Source organism: Zonotrichia albicollis, chromosome 12, assembly GCF_047830755.1.
Source record: "Zonotrichia albicollis isolate bZonAlb1 chromosome 12, bZonAlb1.hap1, whole genome shotgun sequence".
In the NCBI taxonomy this organism is placed as follows: Eukaryota; Metazoa; Chordata; class Aves; order Passeriformes; family Passerellidae; genus Zonotrichia; species Zonotrichia albicollis.
In genome coordinates this window covers 9,019,500-9,037,599 of record NC_133830.1, presented here as the reverse complement: position 1 = coordinate 9,037,599, position 18,100 = coordinate 9,019,500, and the positions used below count along the sequence as shown (strand labels likewise).

At 60.2% G+C, this 18,100-nt stretch overlaps 3 protein-coding genes across 8 annotated transcripts; 2 read left to right on the top strand and 1 right to left on the bottom strand.

The window, feature by feature from the left end:
* The first annotated feature begins 158 nt into the window (after positions 1-158).
* Positions 159-12,329, top strand: BRPF1 (bromodomain and PHD finger containing 1). Of its 5 annotated transcripts, none has more exons than XM_074550551.1 (13): positions 159-1,105; positions 1,989-2,948; positions 5,186-5,342; positions 6,411-6,542; positions 6,879-7,025; positions 7,965-8,277; positions 8,754-9,068; positions 10,029-10,316; positions 10,406-10,553; positions 11,084-11,205; positions 11,323-11,441; positions 11,548-11,702; positions 11,787-12,329. In XM_074550551.1, exons 1-13 carry the CDS (start codon positions 510-512, stop codon positions 11,968-11,970), a joined length of 3,636 nt encoding a protein of 1,211 aa, XP_074406652.1. In that variant the 5' UTR covers positions 159-509; the 3' UTR covers positions 11,971-12,329. The 5 variants fall into 5 exon arrangements, with proteins under 5 accessions (XP_074406652.1, XP_074406650.1, XP_074406649.1 ...); XM_074550549.1 differs by having other exon boundaries at positions 161-1,105; positions 8,757-9,068; positions 11,084-11,220; XM_074550548.1 differs by having other exon boundaries at positions 163-1,105; positions 11,084-11,220.
* An 85-nt stretch (positions 12,330-12,414) lies between these two features.
* On the top strand, positions 12,415-14,957 carry OGG1 (8-oxoguanine DNA glycosylase). The gene is made up of 7 exons (XM_005488342.4): positions 12,415-12,741; positions 12,824-13,110; positions 13,187-13,366; positions 13,452-13,630; positions 13,705-13,846; positions 13,939-13,988; positions 14,064-14,957. Exons 1-7 carry the CDS (start codon positions 12,632-12,634, stop codon positions 14,124-14,126), a joined length of 1,011 nt encoding a protein of 336 aa, XP_005488399.2. The 5' UTR covers positions 12,415-12,631; the 3' UTR covers positions 14,127-14,957.
* On the bottom strand, positions 14,355-18,048 carry CAMK1 (calcium/calmodulin dependent protein kinase I). 2 transcript variants are annotated; one of them, XM_005488341.4, is made up of 12 exons: positions 17,892-18,048; positions 17,353-17,466; positions 16,507-16,638; positions 16,209-16,283; positions 16,001-16,139; positions 15,780-15,906; positions 15,611-15,686; positions 15,404-15,516; positions 15,222-15,300; positions 15,037-15,124; positions 14,829-14,955; positions 14,355-14,752 (listed from the first exon to the last, which is right to left on the bottom strand). In XM_005488341.4, the coding sequence occupies exons 2-12, from the start codon at positions 17,436-17,438 to the stop codon at positions 14,697-14,699; spliced, it is 1,098 nt and encodes a 365-aa protein (XP_005488398.1). In that variant the 5' UTR covers positions 17,439-17,466; positions 17,892-18,048; the 3' UTR covers positions 14,355-14,696. The 2 variants fall into 2 exon arrangements, with proteins under 2 accessions (XP_005488398.1, XP_074406668.1); XM_074550567.1 differs by lacking the exon at positions 17,892-18,048 and having other exon boundaries at positions 16,507-16,739.
* Between the last annotated feature and the right edge of the window lie 52 nt (positions 18,049-18,100).

Sequence of the window (18,100 nt, the reverse complement as noted above, 5' to 3'; positions counted from 1 at the left end):
AGGGTGAGGGGGGCGAGGGGGGTCGGGCTGGGGCGGGGCCGGGCGGTGGCAGCGGGGTCTGTGATTCGAGGCGGCAGATTCGTCACCGTCATCGCGGCGCGACCCGGCCCGCTCCCGCCGTTCCCACGTGGCCTCCCCGCGCTATCATCGCTGCCGCCGCCGCCTTCCCCGTCCCCTCCGTCTTCGCTGCCTCCGGTCCCGCCCGGTGCTGCTGCCCGGCGGTGCCGTGGCGAAAGTGCGGTTGCTAAGGGCGGCGCGGCGCTTTACCCAGGGCCGCCCCGCGCCAGGCGCCGCCGCAGCTCCATTGTTGGGGCCGGCCCGGGCCCGCCGCCGCCGCCGCCGCCGCCCATGGAGCCGCCCGCCCGCTGAGCGCGGCCCCGCGCCGGGGAGCGCCGCCGCAGGGAAGGAGCGGGCAGCGGGGAGCCAGGCCAGGGCGGCCGGGGCCCGGGGAGGGGGCGGCGGGGCGGGGGGCCCGGCCCGGCCCGGCCTCGGCCCCCCGCGGCCCCGCCATGGGTGTAGACTTCGATGTGAAGACCTTCTGCCACAACCTGCGGGCCACCAAGCCGCCCTACGAGTGCCCGGTGGGCACCTGCCGCAAGATCTACAAGAGCTACAGCGGGATCGAGTACCACCTGTACCACTATGACCACGACAACCCGCCCCTGCCCCAGCACACCCCCCTGCGCAAGCACAAGAAGAAGGGGCGCCAGGCCCGCGCCGCCAACAAGCAGTCGCCCAGCCCCTCCGAGACCTCCCAGTCTCCCGGCCGAGAGGTGATGACCTACGCCCAGGCCCAGCGCATGGTGGAGGTGGACCTGCACGGCCGCGTCCACCGCATCAGCATCTTCGATAATCTCGACGTGGTGTCCGAGGACGAGGATGTTCCCGAGGAGGTGCCCGAGAATGGGAGCAATAAGGAGAACACGGAGACGCAGAGCGTCCCGCCCAAATCTGGGAAGCACAAGAACAAGGAGAAGCGCAAGGACTCCAACCACCATCACCACAACGCCTCGGCCAGCACTACCCCCAAGCTGCCCGAGGTGGTGTACCGAGAGCTGGAGCAGGACACCCCCGATGCCCCGCCTCGTCCCACTTCGTACTACAGGTATTGTCCGTGGCTGGGTGCAAGGAGACTCCTAGGCTCGAGCCCTGGGTTTGGAGGTGGAATTGGCACCACTCTGTTCAAGTGGCTTGCCTGTGGCTCCTGGAAATGGCCTTTGTCTGCCTCTTCCAGGTCTCACAGAAGTGGCTGTTCCATGGTTTCAGACTCCTTGGGCTCTGCCTGGTGTCACATCACAGTTCTGAGAGGTCTGTGAATCTACAGAGCTCTCAGTTGCTGCTTAGCTCATTGCCAGCAGTTTGATTGCTGTGCTCTTTCCTTGCTGGAACAGCACTTAAAATCAAAACAAAACCCAATTTGTCCTTTTGCCTCTCAGTCTCTCTTTGGAGGTATGCTGAGATATTTTCAGAGCCCATCAGCACCAAGGTGTACCTGTAGGATCTGTCTGTGGGCATACTTCTTAATTGTTTTCTTACAGTGCTTTGTGAGAGATTTGGTGGATGCAGTGGCCCCAGTTAATACCTCAGGCAGGAGTTAACAGAGCCCCGTAACTGGAATTTCTGAAACATGGCACCTCCATGCATGGTTATTGTGTCTGGTTGTGAGGCTGCTGCCTCCAGAGCACTGGCACTTGCTGGGTGGCCCATGCAGGCCCCTTCCTTTTACTGATGAGTCTCCAAGGCCTGACCTTGTTCCTTAGACCAGTTTTGTTTTGTCTCCAAGTTGCTGTTGTGCCGCTGTGCTAGTCAGGGTGCAGTAGCACCTTCTGCTTCTGCACATTCCTGCCTTGTCCCTGTTTCTTTATTTTGGCTTATGGCTCAGCTGGAGCATTTGAACATTCCCTCAATCACAGACAAATCCTGGAGTTGGGGCTCAGCAGCTCCAAACATGTCAAGCATGCCCTTACTTTCCCATGCTGTCCTTCCAGGTACATTGAGAAGTCGGCAGAGGAGCTGGACGAGGAGGTGGAGTATGACATGGATGAGGAGGATTACATCTGGCTGGACATCATGAATGAGAGGCGGAAGAACGAAGGCGTGAGTCCTATTCCCCAGGAGATCTTCGAGTACCTGATGGACCGCCTAGAGAAGGAGTCCTACTTCGAGAGCCACAACAAGGGGGACCCAAACGCCTTGGTGGACGAGGACGCCGTCTGCTGCATCTGCAACGACGGGGAGTGTCAGAACAGCAACGTCATCCTCTTCTGCGACATGTGCAACCTGGCTGTGCACCAGGAGTGCTATGGGGTGCCCTACATCCCCGAGGGACAGTGGCTCTGCAGACGGTGCCTGCAGTCCCCCTCGCGTGCCGTGGACTGCGCCCTCTGCCCAAACAAGGGGGGGGCCTTCAAGCAGACGGACGATGGGCGCTGGGCACACGTGGTCTGTGCCCTCTGGATCCCCGAGGTGTGCTTTGCCAACACCGTCTTCCTGGAGCCCATCGACAGCATCGAGCACATCCCGCCCGCACGCTGGAAGCTGACCTGTTACATTTGCAAGCAGCGTGGCTCTGGGGCTTGCATCCAGTGTCACAAAGCCAATTGCTACACTGCCTTCCATGTCACCTGTGCCCAGCAGGCCGGGCTGTACATGAAGATGGAGCCCGTCAGGGAGACGGGTGCCAACGGTACCTCCTTCAGTGTGCGCAAAACCGCCTACTGCGACATCCACACGCCGCCAGGCTCCGTGCGCAGGCTGCCCGCCCTCTCCCACAGTGAGGGGGAGGAGGAGGATGAGGAGGAAGAGGAGGAGGGGAAGGGCTGGAGTTCTGAGAAAGTCAAAAAAGCAAAGGCCAAGTCTAGGATCAAGATGAAGAAGGCACGGAAGATCCTGGCAGAGAAACGAGCTGCAGCACCTGTGGTTTCCGTGCCCTGCATCCCCCCTCACAGGTACGACCTGCTGCCCTCTCTGGACTGGGGAGAAATTTCTCCTTCATGTTTTGTGTCCTGCTTCCCATGTGGGCATTATCCTATTCCCCTCCCTAGCTTTTGTGCAGGTACTTCTCACTTTGTGGCCACAGAGGGCTGTGGTGGTTTCCTCTCAGAGTCCTGCAGAGAGGCAGGGCCATGCACTGCCCTGCAAAGGTGTCTGAGCCCTCGGCATGGCAGGAAATAGCTGCTGTTAGTTTAACAGTAGAGAGTGAACTTGGCCGGATGTGTCAAGAAGCAGCTGGAGGTTCCCAGCACTCCTTTCCTGTTGCGCGGACCTCAGGCACTGGAGTAAACGAGGCGGGAAGGAGGAGGGAACTGCTCTCCTTTCTGCTGAGGTCTGTTTTCTCCTGAGGCTGTGTCAGGCAGAAGACAGAAGTGTGGGAGTGATTCAGGCCTGGGAAACGGGCTAATCCCGGGGTTATTTTGGCTCTGGAGCAGAGAGGTTTGGGGTCGGGATCCCTGTGCTCTGCTGAGCAGAACTCATCCATCCCAGCAGCCACGTACTCCTTGCTGGGCTTCCTCAGTGCTCTCTGCCAGGCACAGCAGCTGCTGCTCCCTTTCAGCGCTGCCTGTTGGAGCAGGGCCGGGCAGCCACGGGTGCTGAAAGCTGTCTGTGAGGAGGGGTGGCTGGAGAGCACCAGGATCCTGCCTGCCAAGGAACACCACGGTCCTAAAGCTGACTCCCCAGTGTGAGGCCTCACGAGGGGTTATGTTTCTGTCACATTCCAAACCTGTGGTTTCATGGGAAGGTGCAAACACCCTCTAGTTACAGTTGCAACTGCTTTGTGCCTTGCTCTTGTTAGATTGTTGGGCTGGCGTGGAAATCCCAAAACAAGAGCATCTAAGAGCCTTGCCAGAATTTGTCAGTGTTTATAACTCTGGATGTTCTCAGCAGCATGTAAAAGCACATAAGGGCATCCTAGGATGTTTTTGAACCTCATTGTCATCCTGCAGCAGGCAACACCCAGTTGAGCACAGGCTGGGCATGGAGCATTTGCCTTTGTGGTGGTGAGCCACCAATCCTGAGCTGGTGAGCTCCTGCACCAGGAGCTGTGGGGGGCTGTGACCATGGGACACTGTCAAGACTCTTAGACCCTCAAGACTTCTCTCCTGTATACTTGGATAGGAGCCCATGGAAGCCATGGGTTATGCTCTCTGGGCAGCATAACCCATATGCTCTCTGGTGACCTGGGGAGACAGGTCTGCCACAAGGCTGCTAGCTTTTTACCATGGTCTGTTTGCGTCCCAGACTTACGTTTTGGCTCATTCAGGGCTTGCTCCATAGCAAGAGCCTCTTTTTCTTATGTGTGGACATGTTGGCAGTTTGTAGGGTCTTGCTGCTATTGCGTTCACAGTGAAAGTACACTGAGCTAGAATCCTGTTGGGATTAATTATTCTTCAGGGGCTGTTGCCAGAATGCCACGTCTTCCTGTGGGAGCTGTGCTTGGCCAGTGATGGCATATGAGGCTGCTGTCCCCAGTCTCTTCAGCTGAGGCTGATGCAGGTTGGGTCATCCTTTGGGAAAAGCTGTCCCTGGGAGGTGGGCAGATGCTGAGGCTTTATGCCTTTGTCACTCTACTAGCAGGGCATCTCTGTCCTTCTCTGCTGAACAAGGCTGTCCCAGCCCCTCCGGACTATCTGCTGTGGTAGGAAGTAAGCAATCCCTTTTGTGGTGTTCTGGGCTGTTCGGGATAGTCTTGGATGGGACGTCTGTTGTACTCGTGTCCTGCTCCCTCCTCGTGCTTTGCCAGGGTTTGAGTTTCTCTGGTAGCATTTGGCCAGACCCCCCTGTCACAGCAAGTGGCCCTCAGCCAGTTAAATAATGTTTTTGGGGTAGTAGGACCATAACACTCATGGTCTCAGGGACCATGGGAGCTGTTAAAGATCCAGCACCCAGTGTGGCTGGCTTGCACCCCAACCTGCCCCAGGCTTTGCCTGAAAGTTGACAGGAAGTAGGAAGGAAAAGTGTGTTATGGAGAGGCAAGGCTGCACATTTCCTGGCATCCTCTGTTGTGCCTAGGCTGTGTGACTTGATGTTACAGAAAGTTCTGCCATATAAAAGGATGTTCTCTCCTTGAAGAACTTCTCAGCTCTGCTGGGATGGACTTGCTGATACTTGTCCCTAGCTGGGGCTTCTCCTGTAGCAGCCAGGCTTGATTTGTTGATGGACTCTGTGGTTCTTCTCCTTTCCTCAGGCTCAGTAAGATTACAAACCGTTTAACCATCCAGAGGAAGAGCCAGTTCATGCAGAGGCTGCACAGCTACTGGACTCTGAAGAGACAGTCCCGCAACGGTGTCCCCCTGCTTCGCCGCCTGCAGACACACCTGCAGTCACAGAGAAACTGCGACCAGGTAAGGGCTGCCTGGTGGGGCTGCAGGGAACCTGGCTGTGTGCATGCTTCCTGCGCCTTTGGAGCTGTGGGCTTGGAGCCTTTGCTGCATGCAATGCCTGCAGGTGCAGAATGGGGGTCAGGGGTATGAGCTTTCAGACGAGGGAAGGGCAGCCCCAGCTGCTTTTGCTGCTTCACCTTCTCCTCCGCTCTCAGTGTTCAGAGAATTGCCAGGCAGCGACGCCACTGGCAGCCTGCCACACGAAGGGAATCCTGCCCTCTCAAGCTGCCACGCTGAAGGTATTTCCTTTCTTGTGCCTGCATTTAGCCAGTAGTGATGGCAAACCTGTCAGAAATGGCTCTAATATGAGGCCACTGTGCCAGGCAGTGTTGAGAGAGATGACCAGGGATCTCTAGAAACAGTCTGGACTGAACCAAGGCCTCTCTTGTAGCTTCTGGTACTGCTCCAGGAGTGCTCCTTCTGGGTGCTGCTTCCAGCCCACAGTCAGCACTTCACAGATGTGAAATCTGGTGCCAGAGAGGAAGATTTTTTCTTCTGGCTCCCATCTGAGCTGTAAATCTTTCTGAGCCCTCTGATGACTGTGACTGGGCAGGGTTTTCTCCTACCTTTGTCTGCTCTTATTATTTTTGCTGGAGAAGAGTTGAGGCTGCTTCTGCTCAGTTTTGGCTATGGCAGGATAAAAGCTGTAATATTTTTGGTGCTCCAAAAATGAAAGCAAGTAGAGCTGTTGTTCCCTTTTTGAGCTGTTGCACTTTGTCAGAGCTGTGAGCAGTAGCACAGACCTCTTGGGCAGCTGCAGGCAGTCAGTTGGTCATGTTAGGAAGAGTGTTTCTAGAGTCTGAGGATGTTCACCTCCTGACATCCTAAGGCTTGATGACCAAGGGGCAGGTATTTAGCTCTTGCCAGAAGTGAGACTGAATCACCTGCCTAGGTTACAAGAAAGGAGCTGTGACCTTTGCTGCATCAGCAGGTGGTTCCCTTTGCCAGAGAAGAGCCCCAGCACACAGTCAGGAAGGTGGAGATGGGAGCACATCTTCTATCAGCTCATGGTCTCTGATGTTCCCACAGAGAGACACTGAGGATAAGAACTGGGCCCTGAAGGAACAGCTGAAGTCATGGCAGCGCCTGCGCCATGACCTCGAGCGTGCGCGCTTGCTGGTGGAGCTGATACGCAAGCGGGAGAAGCTCAAGAGAGAGACGGTAACGACTGCCCCTCCTTGGGGAGAGGCTGGGGTGGGCGTCAGCAGGGGCTCCTTAGGGTGCTCAGGTGTGCCGGGGTCCCCTCGGCTGTGCTGCGCTCTGTTCCGATGGCTCCGAGCAAAGGTGGCTGCTCTGCAAGGCACAGGTGGGACGCACAGGTGCTGGAGCCGCTGTTTCACCTCTGCTCCCAGAAACGGGGCTGAGGGGCGCTCCCTACCCTCAGCAAGGAGAGGAGAGGGGTTGCTGTCCTGCAGGGCTGCACTGCTGCTCCCTGGGGACAGTCACCACTGCCTGGCTAGGGCCAGGGGCTCAGCCCCACTCTGTTCTTTGTTTCAGATCAAAGTGCAGCAGGTGGCACTGGAAATGCAGCTGACCCCCTTCCTCATCCTCCTCCGCAAGACGCTTGAGCAGCTGCAGGAGAAAGACACGGGCAACATCTTCAGTGAGCCGGTCCCTCTGTCTGAGGTAACAGAAAACTACGAAGTAAGAACCCCCTCCCCAGATTTCTACTTCACTCAAACTTGCCCCTTGCTCATGCCAAGGGCTGTCCAGGGTGTGTTCTGGTCCAGAAGAACCGTGAGCAGCCTGGTGCTGGCTCATGGCAGCATCACTCGCTCACCAGAGGGGGTGTGCAGCAGTGTCCCTCCTGGGTGAGCCAAATGCAGAACAGCTGAGTTGGTGACAGCTGGGGCACAGCACTTGACTCTTCCTCTGTGTGTGTTACTGGTGACACCCCAGGGTCTGTGAGCAGTTGGGGATTCCCACTGGGGAAGGCAAAGTGCCAGCCCTTAGCAGTCATTGTGCTCTTACCTGTCCTCTTGTGAAGGCCTCTGCTAGATGACTGAGCACAGCACAGAGATGGGTTTGACCCTTAGACTGTCACTGCTGCAGGCAGGAGAGAGAATTCCTGAGACTGTCACTGAGTCCCTGCCTGGGAGCATGGCAAAAGTCCACATGGTCTCTGCAAGGTTCTGGCAGCAGGTCAGCATGGAGGTATCTTAGCAGATGGGGAGGAAGGCTGCACCATCTCACTTGCCACCTGGATGGCTCTGTTTTACCTTTCTGCACTCACCTTCACCCCTGGGGCTGCACTTGCAGCACCCTCTCCAGGGAATAACATATAGCATACTGGATCCCAGCTGCCTGCAGGCAGGAGTTGAGGACAGGATGCTGGCATGTGTGCTGGAGCTGTAAAAATGCTTCGGAGTGCATATCCGCTCTAACAGGTTGAGCACAGCACATGGGCTTCCTAGTCCGGAGGCGTTGCTGTTCCTCAAGCTGCAAAAGCAGACGGCATTCCCCGATGTGCATTTGGGCAGAGCACAGGGAGTGATACCTGATTCCTCTAACAACTGTTTTTTTGGAGCAGGTACTGCTAACTGTGGCTCCTGGGCTCGTAACTCTGGCTCTTTCCTCATGTAGGTCCCAGACTACCTGGATCACATCAAGAAGCCAATGGATTTTCAGACAATGAAGCAAAATCTAGAAGCTTATCGCTATCTGAATTTCGATGACTTTGAGGAGGATTTCAACCTGATCATTAACAACTGTTTGAAATACAATGCCAAAGACACGATCTTCTACCGGGCAGCCATCCGCCTGCGGGAGCAGGGAGGTGCCGTGCTGCGGCAGGCTCGCCGGCAGGCAGAGAAGATGGGCATTGACTTCGAGACAGGCATGCACTTCCCCCACTGTGTCACAGTGGAAGAGGCTCAGATCCAAGACATTGAGGACGGTGGGTACTCGGTCCCTGCCCTGGGGTAAGAGGGCTACTAAAAGGTAAAGCCTGGGCAGAGTCAAGGCACCCAAGAGTCTGAGCTGCCTTTTCTGGGAGGTTAAGTTGAATGTTGGGCTATGTGTCCCCACTCCTGGAGACCTGGTGGTTTTGCTAGCCAGGTACTTATCAGCCCCATTAGGTTGGTTCTAGGCAGTGTGCCCTTTCTTTCCAGTTGCATCCTTGTTCCAGACAAAGTGAACCCCAGTATTCCCCACACTGCTGATTAGCCTGCATTCTCCAGTAGTCCCATGTGCCTGAGGTCCCACAGAGCTCCTTCTCTTGGTCTTCTAGGATAACCTCCCTAAAGGGCTGGGTGGCATGCCAGCTCCTTCTCCCCTGCAGGAAACCTTGATTGCCTCATGCCCTTTCAGGCAGAGGAGCTCCACTGGAGTTGGTGATTTCTTTCATCCATCTGCTCCTCTTTGTTTCCCCAGAAGATGTGCGGCTGCTGCTCTCAGAGAATCAGAAGCACCTGCCATTGGAGGAGCAGCTGAAGATCCTGCTGGAGCGGCTGGACGAGGTCAATGCCGGCAAGCAGAGCATTGGACGGTCCCGCCGGGCCAAGATGATCAAGAAGGAGATCACAGTGCTGCGGCGGAAGCTCGCTCACCCGCGGGACCTGGGCCGGGAGGGGCTGGAGCGGCACAGCTCCTCTGCCAGGGGAGTGCTGCAGTCCCACAACCCCTGCGAGAAGGACCTGCAGACAGACAGTGCTGCAGAGGAGAGCAGCAGCCAGGAGACTGGCAAAGGTAATACTCCCTCCAGAACTGCCAGTCTGAGGAGCCATGGAGAGCTGCCTCTGGACAGGCCTGTCTGCGGAGAGGCTGCCCTGGCAGGTGCCTCCTTAGGCAGGAGGACTGTGGGCAGCTCCCCACACACACCTCACTCTTCACTCCTCCATGGGAATGAGGCAGGTGGCCTCTTGTGGGACAGTCCCTTATCCCACATCCCCCTGTGGGGACTCCTCCTTGCCTGTAGTGCCTCCCATAGGGGCGAGTGCTGAGTGTGATGTCTGTGTCTCCCTGGGCTCCCTCCCAGCATGCTCATTGGATAGTTTGTGGTGAGCTGTGCCAGCTAAGCAGGGGGGATTGGATGAAGGAGGCCATGTCCTGTGTCTGGAATAGCCACAGCCTGATGTGTTAGCCCTTGGGGAGGGTTGGCAGGTTGTTGGTGTTCACATCTGTGGTCAGCAGTCACCTGTTGAATTAATCTCTTTGTCAGTCAAGGCTGCTGTTCCAGAGATCACAGTTCCAGCTGTGTGGTGTGGGGCATGAGGTGGATTGTTTCCTTCTGATAGGACCTACCAGCTTGGCCACATTGCCTGGTTTCTAGGGGCATTATGGAGCAGGCTGCCTTCAGTGTCCCTTCCTGCCAGAGGGCATGGGAGGGAGTTGAAGCAGCAGTGATTGCTGACCTCCAGCTGCTCTCCCAGGGCTGAGAGTCAAACAGGCCAGCTGCCAGCTCCCTGGATGGAGATGGTGAGCTGGGCTCTGTGAGGAGCACAGCAAAAGCAGAGCTACCATGTGTCACTGGGCATTTGTCACCTCTGCATCCCAGTCCTGTCATCTAATCATGGAAAAAGCAGGTTCTTCCTACAGTGAGGGAGGGTCTTCTGAGATAATGTTCCCCAGAAACAAAGCTGTTTCGTGATACCACTGCTATGCAGTCCCTGCCATCAGGGCTGCATCTGACACCTTCTCCTTCTTCAGGTCTGGGTCCCAATTCTTCTTCTACCCCAGCGCACGAAGTTGGCAGGAGGACCTCTGTGCTCTTCTCCAAGAAGAACCCTAAAACTGCAGGCCCTCCAAAACGTCCAGGACGCCCCCCAAAGAATCGAGACAGCCAGATCCCTCCTGGGCATGGGAGCAGCCCCATTGGGCCCCCCCAGCTCCCAATAATGGGGTCCTCCCAGCGGCAGAGGAAGCGAGGGCGGAGCCCGCGGCCCAGCTCCAGCTCTGACAGTGACAGTGACAAATCCACAGAGGACGCTACCATGGGTGAGTGCAGCTGGGCACCTGTGCTCCCATTGGCAGCACGTGGCAGGCTCTGGTGCAGTGGTAATGCTCTTTGTTGGGGTGTTTTTCAGACCTGCCAGCCAACGGTTTCAGCAGCGGGAACCAGCCTGTGAAGAAGAGCTTCCTGGTGTACCGCAATGACTGCAATCTTCCCCGGAGCAGCTCCGACTCGGAGTCCAGCAGCAGCAGCAGCAGCAGTGCTGCCTCAGACCGCACCAGGTACTGCGCCTGCTGACAGCAGTGCTGCCCAGGGTGGCAGTGGGCAGCTCTCAGCCTTGAGTTTCTGGATGAGCACCCCGTTTGGTGGTCCCCATCTTGTTCATCCTGCAGCTCAGCTGCTAATCCCTTAGAGGTCTGTGGAGTTTGTGCCTTTTTTAATGTAAAACCTAAAGGTGCAAATGTGCTGCAGAGGACCAGTAGGAAGCATGAACTAGGGAATTCTTGTTGGCACAGTGGCTGCTCTGTCATTGGCCCTTCCAGCAGCCTCCTGCCTGTGCTTCTAGTTCGGAAGAGGGCACATGGCACATCTTCTGGTCCTCCTAGGTGGAACTGTGTGAGGATCTGGCTTGCACCCTGGCAGAAGCACCATCCCACCTTTCTGCCTGCTAGGCTTGCCAAGTCCTTCCCGGTACCAAGGCTGGCATTTGGAGGCCACAAGCCCTGGTGTCCTACCAGCCTGGCCCTCTGGAAAACAGTTTCTGGAAGCTTAATGTGACTCCTACTGATAGCTCTGCTCCCTGTTTCTGCAGCACAACACCCTCCAAGCAGGGCAGAGGGAAACCCTCCTTCTCCCGAGTGAACTTCCCAGAGGACAGCAGTGAGGACACATCAGGGACAGAGAACGAGTCCTACTCTGTGGGCACGGGACGAGGTGTGGGGCATGGCAGTAAGTAGTGTGGCTGTAGTAAGTACCGTGGCTGCACAGCTGTGTGCCTGGCTGGCACCATCACCTAGGGGACACAGCTGACTGCCCTCTCCTCCTGTACAGTGGTGCGTAAGGGCATGGGGCGAGGCGCAGGGTGGCTGTCTGAGGATGAGGATTCTTCCTTGGATGCCCTGGACCTGGTGTGGGCTAAGTGCAGGGGCTACCCCTCCTACCCGGCGTTGGTGAGTACTGCCTGTGACTGGGGCCTCTGAAACCCATGTCCCCTCCCTGCAGACTGGCTCCTGGGGTCCCTGTTCTCCTCTCAGCCCTCCCCTGCTCGTTTTGCAGATCATTGACCCCAAGATGCCGCGGGAAGGCATGTTCCATCATGGGGTCCCCATCCCCGTGCCCCCCTTGGAGGTGCTGAAGCTGGGGGAGCAGATGACTCAGGAAGCACGCGAGCACCTCTACCTTGTCCTCTTCTTTGACAACAAGCGCACTTGGTAAGGCCAGGGGGCCGAGGGCTTTGGGGGGGTCCCCAGAGACGATTGTAACCCTCAAACGAGGTGGCCCCCCGCTCTCCACAGGCAGTGGTTGCCCCGGACGAAGCTGGTGCCTCTGGGGGTGAACCAGGACCTGGACAAAGAGAAGATGCTGGAGGGCCGCAAGTCCAACATCCGCAAGTCGGTGCAGATCGCCTACCACCGCGCCATGCAGCACCGCAACAAGGTGCAGGGCGAGCAGAGCAGCGACTCCAGCGAGAGCGACTGAGCTGGTGCCGCCGGCCGCTCCCCCGCCGAATCTCAGGGCAAACGGGGCTCGGTGACCCCCACCCCGTGCAGCTGGCCTGCACCCACGGGGGGCCGGGGGACCGGGAGGGGTGGGGCCGGTCCCCCGTGCCCCCCCCACTCTCCCATTCCCGGTGCCCGCTCCCCCCAGCCCGCCGCTCCCCGGGATGCTGTTCTGGCCGCCGCCGTGCCCCAGGGCGGCCCTCCGCGCCCCGCACCCCCGTGCTGCCCCCACCCCTGGGCCTAGCCCCTGGCCGGCCCCGCGCTCGGACGTTGTTTGTATTTATTTTGAAGGAAGAAAAAAAATCTATTGATTCTTAGAAAATAAACCTCCACTGCGGAGCCGCGGCCGCTGCGGGCGGGGAGGGAGCGGGAGCGGGAGCGGGGCGGGGCGGGGCGGGCATGTGCGGCGGCACCGGCCCCGCTTCCGGCCGCGAGCGGAAGCTGGGGCGGGAGCGGCGGGCGCTCCGCCCGCGCCGGTGTCTCTATGGTGGGGAGTGCGGGGCCGGGTCGGGACGTGCGGGGCCGAGGGCACGGGCTGGGCCGCTGTGGGGAGGTGTGGGGCCGGGCCGGGTCTGTGGGGCAGCTGGAGGCGCAGCGCCGGGCAGTGCCTTGACCCGCCGCCCCCGCGGGCACCGGCCTCCATGAAGCTGCGGGACGCCCCCTCCGCCTGCCCGTCCCTGTGGCGCTGGTTGCCGTGCCCGCCGGCCGAGCTGCGCCTGGACCTGGTGCTCTCCTCGGGACAGAGCTTCCGGTGAGCCAGCCCGGGCGTCTCGGGTGTGCCCCGGCCCAGCTCGGCGCGTCCGAGCCGGCCCCGACCCCCCCGTGTGCGGCAGGTGGTGGGAGAGCAGCCCGGGGGCGTGGACGGGTGTGCTAGGGGGCCGCGTCTGGACACTACGGCAGGATGGGGACCAGCTCTGGTACACGGTGTACGGCGAGGAGGATGAACACGAGGAGGAGGAGGAGCGGGATGGGTGTCCCGCCAAAGCGGCGAAGCTGAACGCCGCAGAGACGGAGCGCATCCTGCGTGACTACTTCCAGCTGGACGTGGGGCTGTCGGCCCTGTACCACGCCTGGGGAGCGGCCGACCCCCTGTTCCGCAAGGTGGCCAATGACTTCCCAGGTGAGGCGGCCCCACAGAGCTACAAGGGATGGCCGTAGCACCTGCTCGGCGTCCCCTCACCGCATCCTGCCTGCAGGGGTGCGGGTGCTGCGGCAGGACCCCGTCGAGTGCCTCTTCTCCTTCATCTGCACCTCCAACAACCACATTTCCCGCATCACTGCCATGATCGAGCGTCTCTGCCAGGCCTTCGGCCGCCGCCTCTGCTGCCTCGATTCCCGGCCCTTCCATGCCTTCCCATCCCTCTCGGCGCTCACAGGTCCACCACCACCTCGCTGCTGCCGCTGTGATATCGCCATGGCCTCGCCTGTGCCCACTCACGTCCCTGTGCTGTGCCCCCCCAGGTGCTGATGCCGAGGCCCGGCTGCGGGCGCTGGGCTTTGGCTACCGGGCCAAGTTTGTCAGCGGCAGTGCGCGGGCCATCGCTGAGGGGCTCGGCCCCGAGGGGCTGTGCCAGCTCCGCTCCGCGCCCTATGCCGAGGCCAGGAGGGTGCTGTGTGCCCTGCCTGGTGTAGGTGCCAAGGTGGGTGCCAGGACGGGGGTGGGACAGGGAGCAGAGAGCAGCACTGGGGGCTGACTGGGTGCTGCTTGTGGCAGGTGGCCGACTGTGTGTGCCTGCTGTCCCTGGACAAGGCGGAGGCGGTGCCTGTGGACACGCACGTCTGGCAAATTGCACGGCAGCGCTATGGCGTGGCGCTGGGCGGCAAGAGCCTCACCCCCCGGGCCTACCAGGAGATCGGTGAGGGCAGGGCTGCGTCCTGATGTGGGACCCTCAAGGATGGTGGATGGTGCAAGTGTACCCTCACTCTGGTGTTCACCCTCTTTCTGCAGGCGACTTCTTCCGGGAGCTGTGGGGCCCTCGTGCTGGCTGGGCACAGGCAGTGAGTACCCCCCTTCCTGGCACCCTTGTCCCCCCCACCCCAAGCTATACCCACCCCATTATCTCCCCATTTCAGGTCCTGTTCTGTGCTGACCTCCGCAAGGGCCAGAAGCCGGCTGGCAGCCAGCATCAGGCCTGAGAGCTGAGGCTGGGACAGCCATGGGGGTGGGCTCCTCTAGGGACAGCCCAGGAGGAACAGACACTTGAGAGGGACACTGCACCTGCTGCCAGCCTGAGATGGAGGGGTGTGGGCAGCTGCCTGGTGCTTGCCCACTGTGTGCATGGGGGAAGCTGCTGCCCTGGGCAGTGAAGCTGGAGGGGTCAGGGCTGTGTCCAGCTCCCTCAGTGCAGAGCTGAGCCAAGCACCTTTGGCCTCTTGTCTTTATTACAAGCAATAAAATAGAAACATCCATTTGGAAAATTGTCCTTGAACATGCTGGGGTTGGGGATGTGAGACAGTGCCAGGCCAGGCGTGGAGGGAGGGAAGGGGTGTGGGAAGGGGCCTGGGACAAAGCCCCAAGCTGGGGGGCTCTGTGGTGTGCTCTTGCCCCGACACAGTACTCTGCTCTGAGGCTGCAGGGGGGGCAGCTCCACTTAACCAGGACAAGCCAAGCAGGGTGCCTGCACACTATCTCCCCTGCTCCTGCACTGCAGAGCCCCCCACCCCACATGGCTGGACCCCCTTGGAGGCAGCTGTGTGGGGCTGTGCTCAGTCTGGTGGGAGACGCTGAGCTCTGCTTGGGGGTGGGTGCCCACACTCTGACCCTGCAGGGAGGAACAGGGTGAGATCCTGGTGGCAGCTTGAGGGCTCTGGGATGGGGATAGGGGGTTTGGGGCTCACCATTGCTGGTCCCTCCAACCAACGGTTCGCCGGGGCTCGTGGAAGTTGTCTGCCCAGGGATGTCCTGGCTGGTTCCCAGCTGCAGCTTTCTCATGTGCCTCACCACCGCCGTGGCGTTGAAAGCTTGCTACTGACCCCAGTGTCAGCTGGTATGGGGTGCCTGAGGGGCTGCTACACCCCCTAGCACCCACCAGCACCCCACACTCACCTTCCACTTGCTCTTTGCAAAATTCTTCTTGATCTGCTCGCTCACTGACTGGTGGATGTTCTTGTCCAGGGCTGTGTCCCCGGCAATCCTGGAGCAAGAGAGAAGTGAGCCAGGGCACTCCTATCCCATGGCTGCTGTGGGGTGAGCTGGAGAGGGGGGCAGACAGCAATAGGTCTCCCCATTACCAGGGATGCTGCAGGGCTTGCTCACAGGTGAATCGCTTGGCAGGGTCCTTCTCCATCAGGTGCTGGATAAAGTCCTTGGCTGCAACAGAGCATGGAGCAGCTCTGAGTGTCCTCTATTCCTCTGGGTACTGTGAAGCCACACCAGGCTCACAGGCTCCACTGCACTGGTGGTCTCAGCTCACCTGAGTCTGAGATATCATCCCAGTAGGGTGAGTCAAACTCGTACTCTGCCTGCAGGATCTGCTCAAAGAGCTTGGCATCGTTCTCATCATAGAAAGGGGGGTAACCACAGAGCCTAGAGGGGCAGTGGAGAGGGGTTTGCTGGTCCCAGGCAGCCCCAAGGTGCCAGGTCTCCAGGAGGGGAGGGGAGTGGGAGTGGGGATACATACAGGATGTAGGCGATGACTCCGATGGACCAGCAATCCACTGCTTTGCTGTAGGGCTTCTGTGCTAGCACCTCAGGGGCTGAGGGGAAGGCAGCGGTGAGGGGGGACCCCAACCTGTGGGGGGATCCCAACTCCACAGACAGGGTGGTGGCAGCCCATGGCAGGCACTCACCCACATAGCCAGGGGTGCCACAGGCTGTGGACATGACACTGCCACAGCCCTCGATCTTGGACAGCCCGAAGTCGCTGATCATGATCTTGGAGTCCTCATCCATGCTGTAATAGAGCAGGTTCTCGGGCTGTGAGGAGAGGAGGGCAGAGGGAGGGGTGACACTGGGGTCTCCTGCTGCCTGGTGCCATGACAGTGCTGTGTGTTCCCCCTCAGCTGCTCACCTTCAGGTCACGGTGGACGATGCCCATGTCGTGCAGGTATTTGACGGCGTCGAGGATCTGCCGGATCAGGGCGCTGGCGTCGCGCTCCGTGTAGAAACCCTTCTCCACAATGCGGTCAAAGAGCTCCCCCCCCGAGACCCTGCAGGGATGGGCAGCACCTGTCAGCACGGCCCCCCCCGCCCCTCAGGAGCCCCACAACGTCACTCACAGCTGCATGATGAGGTAGAGGTGGGTGCCACTCTCGTAGATGTCATCCAAGGCCACGATATTGGGGTGCTTGATTCTGCAGGGGGAGGCACAGGGGGTGGTGAGAGGGCACCGGGCTGCCCCCACGCCAGCCCCCAGGGGACAGGGAGCAGCCAGGCTCCGTGCCGCAGGTCATCACGCGCCGCTGGCTATTTTGGGCACTGGCAATAACACGCAGCAATGAGTGCTGGCACTGGGGGGCTGTGCCGGGTGGGGGGCACAGAGTGAAACCCCCACCCCGGTGCTGGGATGGCCCCTACTTGTGGAGGACGGCAATCTCGTTCTCAATGCTGGTCTCCTTTCCCTCCAGTGCCTTCTTGGCAATGCACTTGATGGCCACGAGCTTCCGCGTCGCCTTCTCCTCCGCCAGGACCACCTCGGAGAAGGCCCCCCTGGGGGGGTGAGGGATGAGCAGGGCACGGCAGCCACAGCCAGAGCGGAGCTGCCGATGCCGCCGTGCCACGATTGTCATGGCGACAGGCAGAAAGTCCAGCTATTTATAGGAGAAAAGCAAGCAGGAGCGGCTGGCTGGGATGGCCGGACATGGGCCCTGCCAGCGATAGGATGCCTGGAACCCTCCGCCCTCCCAGGGTGGCTGCACCATCCCCAAATCAGGCAGGGTAAGGCTGTGGTGTTGCCGAGGTCGAGCTGTGCTGGGGCTGAGCCCCCATGTAGGCTGCAGCATTCCTCTGCTGTGCCACCCTGGAGCACCCAGGGCCACCCAGGAGCCAGCCAGAGCTGTTGGCAGTGCCCAGGTGGGGAAGAGACAGGAGGGACAGGCAGTGTGTTCGCGCTGTGCTGGGCTCTAAGCCCTGACATAATTAACCTGCTAATCCAGCCTAAGAGCCTTACCATGCCGTGGGCACTGCCAGGAACCCCTCTGCCAGCCAGGGGACCACCCTCAGGTATCCTCAGCACAGCCCAGGAACCAGCCAGTGCCAGAGGGACGTGGCACTTGTGCCCCACAGCATGTCCCCTCAAATGCAAGTCCCACCTTGGGCAAGGATTTCAGCTGGTTCCATATGGAGGACTGGGCAAAACCTGAGGGGCCAGACCCATCACCACAAGTCACTGTCACTGGCGTGTCACCCCAGTCTGCAACTCACGTGCCCAGGACATCTCGGAAATCATAGATCCGCTGAATATCCTCGATCCTCTTCTTCCAGCTGGGCCCATCCTGCCCCAGCGGCATGGTGCCCTGTAGGGCCACCCACTCCCACCTGTGACACGAGTGGGGACAGGCTGTCAGCGTGCTGGGATGGCATGGGGACACGGGCATGACAGGGTGCTACGGGGCGGTGGTTGTCATCCCGGGGTGATGGGAACAAGCTGTGCGACGCAGGAGTTTTGGCGTAGATTGTCCCAGTGGGGGAACGCGCTGGGACCCTCCCGATGCCCGCCCATGGGCGGGTGCGGGGCGGGCAGGCAGCGGGAGGGCTCCAGACACACGCGTAGGTGCCCAGGGGGTCCCCCCCGCCATTCCCCGCGCCCGCCAGCCGGCACAGCGGCGGCGGGCGGGACACGCGTGGGAGCAGAGCTGCGTGGCGCGGGTGATGCGCAGCTCCGCCGCCGCTACTCAGTGTCCCGCGTGGGCACGACCTCCTCCGCGCGTGGGCACGCCGCCCCCGCCCCGGCCCGCCCTTACCGACGGCCCCGGCCCCGGGCCCCGCGGCGGAGCAGCGGCGACTCCTCCCGGCGCGGCGCCGCCGGACAGCGCTGACGTCACGGTGAGGGCGGGCAGACGCGGCCGCTGCCAATGGGAGGGGGCGGCTCGGCCGCGGTAGGGGAGGGGGGGGACACGCGTGACCGCGGGCGCGCGTGGACACGCGGGAAAAGCGCGGGGAGGGCGGCGGG